We start from the raw sequence: 9,173 nt of genomic DNA, 5'->3' as shown, positions 1-9,173 counted from the left end.
CTGCCCTGAGGGGTTTAAAAGTGGCCTGGCAGGGCTTGAGAGCAGTGGCTCTAAAGGCTGGGCTGATTGGGGGAAGTGGCTGCAGCTGGGGCCACGCCCCAAACTAAGCAACAGGGCCTTATAAGAAGGCCAGGGAGCCAGAAGAAGACAGTCTCTCTCTGCCTTCAGAGAGAGAAGGGCCTAGCTGTAGGGAGCTAGAGACTGTATACCTGAGAGAAGCAGGGCTGGGGACAGGCTGAAGAGCTGGGGAGTTCCAGCCTGGAAAGCCCCAGGCTGTGGCCTAGCAGAGGGCTAACAGGTACTGGGGGTTGCAGAGGGCAGCCCAGGGGTAGGCCAAGGCAGCAGGTCCAAACCCTCCTTGCCAGTGATGAGTAGGCTGATACTGTAGTCTGCCCCAAGACCTGAGAGGACTGCAGCTTGTCACAGCCACACAGTGTGAGAGGGGGCCCAGATTGGCATGTCAGAGGGCTCAGCGGTCCCCAGGGAATTCCTTCCTCTGCCCCAGTGAACGAGCCCTGCAAGACTGGGAGTCCATTTCCCTGTTGTCATGTGGTCACTTACTGACAGAGAGACCATGGGTATGGAAGGGAAGTCAGGACACTTGTGTTCTGTCAGTCAGTGTCTGTGTGACCTAGGAAAAGTCATGTCTCCCCGTGCCTCAGTTTACAGATCGGTGAAATGGGGAATGTTCATAGTGACTTTTCTTTGCTAGGTGTTTCGAAGATACATCAATGAAAGGTGCTGCACAGTATAATGATAGTTACTGATGAAATGTACTGATCTCTGATCTCTTAGCGACAGCCCCATGTGTTTGCTGTAAGCGCTTGTGTCTCTTCTTAGTCAACTTACTTCGGATCTCTCTGTCTACTATCTACTCATCTATCCTGAGAATTAGGCATTTTCCCTAATTTTCTTTCTCATCAACTATAATTTTTAAATACAGACACACAAATGCACAGAGCAGCCAATTCTTCTCTTACTCAGCGCAAAACCCACGAGTTTTCATCTCCCTTTGGGAAGGTTCCTTAATTGCTGTTTACTCCTAAAGATGGATAATTAGCATGGAAGTGGAGAGTTGCTTATCTACAGCCTGTTTACACTCAGTTCCTGTCTTCTCCTCTAGAGGCTGAGAGAACCTCACTGGGATTACACAGAGCTATATTAGGAACTGTTCACATCGTTTGTCGGCTCTCGGCGTGAGATGCTGCTGCAGTTGCTGGGTTCAGAGAGGTGTGGCTCATGAATACCTGAGGGTGATTCCTAAGGAGGACACTTCCATCTCAGAATTCACAGGTACCCATTTCTTGCTGAGGAGCTCACCTGATCGGCAAACCCTGTGAAATGTGGGTGTGGTGGGATAGAGAGTAAGTCTGTGGTCTTATTCACTCTGCACAACCATGAAACATCCCAGGGCCCTTGCCATAAGTGATGAGTTTGCTAAAGAATCACTGGCCAAAATCTCACTCTTTTCTGTGCACCCGTGATCATCCCGCCTGATGGACTCCAGCACCACGGAGGTGCATTTCAGTGGCACAGTGAATCCTTCAGTATGTAAAGTATTAGTAGATGTGCAATACAAGGCCAGATTCTGAGACTAGGGCCCTTGCTTTCCTCAGGCCCAAGAGAGGCAAAACTCCCCTTGGAGCAAGAGCTGAGTACAGATGTCAGGAGCCAACTGTGTGTTAATGCACAGACACTGTCGCCCCCTCCTCTCTCTGTTAATGGGGCAGAGGGACAGGGGCTGTTACCAGACTCTTATATGCTGCAAAGCTTGGAGGTGCTAGGGCTCCTCACTAGAACAATAATAAGAATTTTTCAACATGGGTAACACATACTTTCTCCTAGCTTCATTCGAGAACTCAGCTGAATTGTTAGGCCTGAAACTTTCTAATAAAACAATTCTGCTCCATGCAGACACCCAGCAGAAGAAAGTTCAGTCCAAACACCAACAATTTGGCAAATTTATAAGCAACTGGAAATGAAGTCTTCTAATGGAAGGTCTCAGACCACCTTAACTACAGGTGATGCCAACAGGACCACCTACAATGGCCAATCCATTTGTGAATCCCATTCTTCTATGCTCTTTGCTCCAATAATGGTGGTAGCAAGGCATTCTACAGGCCAAATAGGAATTATGGTAGCAATTACCTTTTCTCAATGTTATATGTTCAGACTTTCAATTTAATTAAATGTTCCCTTGTTCATGTTATGAGACAAATTAAATATAAATGCCTGGTCTACTTTCTTTATCAATAGATCCATAGGGTTTAATATCGGAAGGGACCATGTGATCATCCAGTCTGATCCACTGTAAAACACTAGGATTTTATATCATAGAATGATAGAGCCATAGAGTTATAAGGGAACGCAAAGGACAGCTAGTCTATCCCCTGACAAGATGCAGAATTTGTTTTGTCTTAGTCACCTAAGACTAATGGCTATTCACATGACGTTGGAAAACGTCCACAGAAGGCGCTTCCATGACTTCCTTGGGAGTCTGTTCCATTGGCGTCCTGTACTTAAAGTTAGGAAGATTTTTCTGAAATTTAATTTAAATCTGCTATACTGGAATTTCAACCCATTACTTCTCGTCCTGCCCCTCTGTGGTAAGACAGAAAAACTTTCCTCCACCTTTTCATGGCAGACTTTCAAGTATTTGAAAACCACTATCCTGTCCCCCAGTAATCTCCTCTTTTCCAAGTAAACATCCTGGTTTCTTAGGGTTGCTCATACAGTTTGCATTCCATCCCTTGCAAAACATTTGTTACTTGCCTATGGATGCTTTCCAGATTCTCTACATCCTTTCTATACCTTGGTGAGCAAAATTTGACACATTTCTCCAGTTGACACCTATCCCACACCTAGTAGAGGAATATTATCATGTACCATGACTTGCATGTTATACTTCTGCCAACATAACACAACATAGTATTTGCCTTTTTTGAAACATTTTTCCTAATGTCCAATCTAAACCACCCTTGCTGCAATTTAAGTCCATTGCTTCTTGTCTTCTCTTCACAGGTTAAGGAGAACACTTTTTCTCCCTCCTTGTAACAAACTTTAAAACTGTTATCATTTATCGCCTCAGTCTTCTCTTATTCAGACTAAACAAACCTAGATCTTCCAGTCTTTCCTCATAGATCGTGTTTTCAAGACCATTAATCATCCTTTTCTCCAGTTTTTCCAGATCAGTTTGAATGTTTATCTGATTCTCTAAAGACTTGCAACCCCTCTCAATTTACTATCATCTGCAAATTTAACAAGTTTACACTCTATGCCATGATCTGAATCATTGCTGAAGACATTGAAAAGAACCGGACCCAGAACTGATCCCTGCGGAACCCCACTTGTTATGCCCTTTGAGCCTGACTGTGAGCCATTGATAACTACTGTCTGGGAGCATTTTTTTCAACCAGTTATGCTCACACCTTATAGTAGCTCCATCTAGGTTGTATTTCGCTAGTTCATGAATGAGAAGATCATGCGAGACTGTATAGAAAGCTGTACTAATGTCTATATATGCCACAGCTACTGCTTCCCTACATCCACAGGGCTTGTTGTATCCATGCTGACTATCACTTATTACTTTATTATCTTCTATTTGTTTGCAAATTGATTGCATGATTATTTGCTCCATTATCTTACCTGGTACACAAGTTAAGCTTACTGGTCTGTAATAGCCTGGGTTTCCCTTATTTCCCTCTTTATAGATAGACACTATTTGTGCTCTTTTCCAGTCTTCTGGAATCTCACCTGTTTTCCATGTCTTCTCAAAGATAATAGCTAATGGCTCAGATATCTCCTCAGTTAGTTCCCTCAGAATATTCTAGGATGCATTTACTCAGGCCCTGGTGACTTGAAGACATCTAACTTGTCCAAGTAACTTTTACCTTGTTCTTTCCTTATTTTAGTAGATGAATCTACCCCATTTTCACTGGCATTCTCTATTTCAGGTGTCCAAACACCACCAACCATCTTGGTGGAAACCGAAACAAACAATGGTTAAACACCCTCACTGCTAAATATTTGGCCCTAATTTCGAGCTGGAATTTGCCTGGCTTCAGCTTCCAGCTCTTTGGTTTTGTTCAGCCTTTGTCTGCTAGATTATAGAGCCCATTATTACCCATAATTTTCTCCCCATGAAAGTCTCCACTTGATAATCTTTTTGATAAGTTAAAGAGATATAATCATTCAAGTCTAATGATCTACCTTTTTCTCTATCCTCAAATCATTTTTGTGGCTCTTTTCTGCACCGTCTCCAAGTTTTCAACATCTTTTTTCATATGTGGACCCCAGAATAGGATGCAGTTTACTTCACCAATTCCACGTGCAGAGGAAAAATCCTTCCCCTGCTCCAACTCACCATCTCAATGTTTTCCACTATTAAATCAAATGCCTCTGAGAAATCAAGGTTCACTGCATCAGCATGGTTCCCTTGGTCAGCCAGTGTGTACTTTCATAAAAGAATGAAATAAGGTTTATTTGAGAAAATCTGTTTAAATTGGTGACTGGCATTACTTACATTTCTAGACTTTATTTTTTTTTAATTGATTCCCATACCAGCTTTCCCATTGTTTCTTAACCTTGTCAATTCTTCAGGGTTATATATATATATATATATTAAGAATAAAATATTATATATATATAACCCTTTCCCTTTATTTTTTAATACTTTATATATCACAAAGGAATTGACATAAATCCTTTCTAGGATTTAATTTTTTATTCTTAATATAATTAATAACCTCTTTTATGTGATTCATAGCAATGTCACACATGGAGTTTTCCCAGATGTTTTAACTTTCTTTATCAATTTTCTTAACTTCCGATTTCTATTCTTGGCCAGCTATTTTCCCCTTTTCCTCTTTGTTACATATTTCTTCCGTCTCCCTAATTGCTGCCTTCACTTTACCATGAAACTGAGTTTTTACCCAAAGTTTTTCACTTTGTTGACTGTGGAATCATGAGTTTTCCACTATCTAATGAGCTGTAATCAAAGAAATACCAATATTCTTTCATATTTTTCTGCCTAAATTTTTCCTCCCAGTCAGTTTTGATGACAATTTTTGTCAGCTTTGGGGAATTAGTCCTCTTGGAGTTCTAAGTGTCTATAGCTAGTATTGGCATATTTTTTATTTTCCTCTCCTATATCATATGTCCTCATCTTTGTCACTTTTGAAAAATAAAGAGTCCCAAACATTTCTATCCTTAATAGAGACTGGGTGACCGAAACTGAGCACATTCTCAAACATGTTATGCTCCATCCCATATCTTAATGATCTGAATATTGTTTTGTTTTGTCCACTGCTGTGAATGAGCAGATGTTTCTCCTGAGCTGCTATCAATGGCGTCCAGGTCTTTCCCCTGAGATATGTTCTAGTTGGGATGTTTCTCTCAGCACATGTCCTTGTAAAAGTTTATTTTTCCCCCTCTCAGACTTCAAGCAAGTGGATGAATTGGGGACTCCCTATCCTGGCTCTCATTGCATTAAGCCAGAATGATGGATAAGCATTATCCACACTTGTGTTTCCTGCTGGTGCCTCTTAAGCTTCCCCCTGCAAAAAATTGTAGGAATTATTAATTCAGGGAACACAACAAAATATGGAATTGGATTTAGTAGGGTCATTGTTCATAGTTATTCTCTCTGAATAATGAAAATGTAAATGTTTCAGTGTGTGAAGAGAGATCAATCTTCTAATCCCATGAAAACAGCTTCCACTACTGCATGCACAGTCTCATATTAACGTTGTCTCTCCATTCAAGCATTTCTACTGGGAACACACAGAAAGTCAGGGGAGCATACGCTAAATGCAGAAGACACCCTTAAGCCTCAGAGTTTGACACTTTCTCCCCTAGGCCATGTCAGATTCTAACACAACTTACTTCACCAACCCCTCCACCTTCATCCTACTTGGCATTCCTGGCCTGGAGGCAGCCCATATATGGATCTCCATTCCCTTCTGTGCTGTGTATGCCATAGCCGTGTTGGGGAACTTCACCATCCTGTTCATCGTGAAGAGGGAGACAAGCCTCCATGAGCCCATGTTCTATTTCTTCTGCATGCTGGCTGTCAGCGACCTGGTCATGTCCACAGCCACCGTACCCAAAATGCTGAGCATCTTCTGGTTCAATTCCAGGGAGATCAGTTTCAGTGCCTGCCTCACCCAGATGTACTTTGTTAACTGCTTCTCAGGGATGGAGTCTGGAATCCTCGTGGCCATGGCTTTTGATCGCTATGTGGCCATCTGCAATCCTCTGAGATATTCCATGACCCTGACAAACTCTGCTGTGGCCAAAATAGGCCTGGCTGTGGTGCTGCGTAGTGGCATACTCACATTGCCCTATCCCTTCCTGGTGAGGCGGTGGCCATATTGCAGAACCAATGTCATCCCCCACTTCTATTGTGCGCATATAGCTGTAGTGAAGCTGGCCTGCGCTGACATCCGCATCAATAGTTATTATGGGCTGTTTGATCTTTTCTCTATGATCGGAATGGACGTGTTTTTTATTGCCGTGTCCTATACTCTGATCCTTCGGGCCATCTTCCGCCTCCCCACAAAGGATGCCCGGCTCAAAACTTTTGGGACCTGCATCTCTCATCTTTGTGCCATCTCAGCTTTGTACATCCCAGATTTATTCTCCGCCCTCACGCAGCGGTTTGGCCATAATGTGCCACTGCATGTCCTCATTCTTATTACCAGTGTGAACCAGCTGGTGCCCCCCATGTTACACCCCATCATTTATGGGGTGAGGACCAAGCAGATCCGGGGCAGGCTGCTTTTCTCCTTGTGCTCTGGCTCATAAATTAAGCTGGTTGGTCCATCGTGTGGTGGCTCCTCCTTGAATTACTTCCTGGACAGACAGAGAGACATTAAACCCTTCCCTGTCCTTACTGTGCTGTGTTAATGTGATGAACTGGAGAGCCTATCTATGTACACTAGACTGGATTGCTACCTTTCTAATTGCTGTTAGCTGGATCCCTGGAATTGCAATTTTGCCCCATCTCTTTTATCAAGCCTCGACCCCGCTGTGTGTCTTCTCCCCAAGACCCTGCCCCTGTCACATGCTCCTGTCTTCCCCTCCCCTTCTCAGCTGCGACCCAGTCACCTCTAAAACCAATATATTCTCACATCTTGTGGCAAGTCACTTAAGAGAGACTGGTTAGTGTTAACATTTTAATGTTTATTCTTACATTGTTACTAACTCTGTGCAGAGAGAGACTCCTGTGATCTGCCGCAGCTCTGAGAAGGCAGTGGGGAATAATTTGTGACAGCAGGAGGCAGATACATCTGAGGTCTAAAGAAGAAGATCAGAATGGCCGTACTGGGTAAAGCCAATGGTCCATGTAGCCCAGTAGCCTGTCTTCTGACAGGGCTCAGTGCCAGGTGTGACAGAGGGAATGAACAGAACATGGCAATCAGCATGTGATTCATGTGGAGCAGCTCCACAGAAGGAGGCAGAAGGACCAAGCCCAGACTGCCTCAGCTTCATCTGGCAGGAGTTCAAGCCTCCAGCCGTAGTAGAAGTCACGGGGGGAAAGGAAGGGCCCTGGCTGCAGCAGCAGAAAAGCCCCTCAGTTCAGGCTGCCCCAAGCCCTAGCCACAGCCACAGAGCGGAGGCAGGAGCTGTTGGGGGGGAATGTGGAGAGAATCATTACTCATTTTTGTCCTCTCCATCTTCCATACTGCTGCCATCCAGGGGTTGATTCCTTTTTCCCTGTCCTTGGATGAACATCAGGGGGAGGTTTTTTGTCTCCTCTCCTTGACCGTTTAGGGGCTGCTCTCTTCCCTCCAGTTCCTTTTCCTTTTCTGCGGCACCATCGGTACAGTCGCGAAACCGGTGGTCTGCTCTCTCTTTGCCCATCTCTAAGGGCCGCAGGGTCATAACAGGGGCCCAGCCAGAAAATCATCATAAGTCCACGACACCATCCCCCACTGTGCTGCTGGATGAGCATGACTGTTTCTGGTGGACACCTGCGATTTCATGGGTAAGGTGAAATTCCTTCTACAGCATTGGGGAGACTTCTATCTCTTCTTCTCAGCTGCAAGGTCTGTTTTGGAGGAGTGGAGGGGAACTGAGAGGGAGGACATCTTGGTCTACCGGTGGGCCAGCAACTTCTGTGACAAACTTTCCAGGTTGGCAAGTGATTGTTTTAAGGCTGGCTGGGGATCCTCCTGCCCACGAGGATCCTCCTCAGACCTCAGAATGAAGCCAACCATCTTTCTACATTGAACACAAGAGGCTCTAGGGTAGTTCTCCATGTTGCCAGGATCTCTCCTTTCTTTGTGATGTAGGGTATTGTCAGGGTTCCCTCCCCACTCTGAACTGGGGTACAGATGTCGGGACCCACATGAAAGACCGCATGAGCTTATATTCCACCATTTTAGGTTAAAAACTTCCCCAAGGTGCAAATTGCTTTCCTTGACTTTGGACGGTATTGCTGCCACCACCAAGTGATTTAAACAAACATTCAGGGAGGGGCCACTTCTGGAGTTACCAACTATGGTTTGTAACCTACCCTTTAAATCAGCTTCTGTACCCAGTGACTGGAAGATAGCTAATGTGACACCAATATTTTAAAAAGGCTCTAGAGGTGATCCAAGCAATTACAGACCGGTAAGTCTAACATCAGTACTGGGCAAATTAGTTGAAACAATAGAAAAGAATAAAATTGTCAGACACATAAACCAACATAAATTGTTCGGCAAAAGTCAACATGGTTCCTGTAAATGGAAATCATGTTTTACTAATGTATTAGGGTTCTATCTATCATTAGCCTGAAAGATCGGGTGCCCTGCCGGGGTGGTTCATAGTCCCATATCTTCGCAACAAACGTCATGAACCATGACAACCTCTCCTTGTTTCAATTTTTGTACACATTGAAGCTGTGGGGTTCTAGAGGCCAGAGTTGGCTTCTTATCCCTATCCAAATATCGGGTGTTATTCCAGGAGCACCGAGTATATATTGGCTAGGCTCTCCAGGTGGTTTAATTTCCCAAACATCGCGGTGAATTACCCAATCCCACATGCATCCTCCCCACAGACCCGGCAGGATTCGGTATGTGGGAGCCCACACCCCTCCAACCAGCCCGTAGCCTTGGAAGCAGCACTGCGAGTGTCTGCATTTCCACCGAGAAACCTTCCAAGTATGTCTCCAAGGCCACAATTCAGAT

At 44.3% G+C, this 9,173-nt stretch overlaps 1 protein-coding gene across 1 annotated transcript; it reads left to right on the top strand.

Annotated features, from left to right (window-relative positions):
• Positions 1-5,859: 5,859 nt before the first annotated feature.
• Positions 5,860-6,804, top strand: LOC123362134 (olfactory receptor 52E4-like). The gene has a single exon (XM_045002474.1). It carries the CDS (start codon positions 5,860-5,862, stop codon positions 6,802-6,804), a length of 945 nt encoding a protein of 314 aa, XP_044858409.1.
• Positions 6,805-9,173: the final 2,369 nt, after the last annotated feature.

This window comes from Mauremys mutica, chromosome 1, assembly GCF_020497125.1.
Source record: "Mauremys mutica isolate MM-2020 ecotype Southern chromosome 1, ASM2049712v1, whole genome shotgun sequence".
Classification (NCBI taxonomy): Eukaryota; Metazoa; Chordata; order Testudines; family Geoemydidae; genus Mauremys; species Mauremys mutica.
This window is presented reverse-complemented; position numbering and strand designations above follow the sequence as displayed.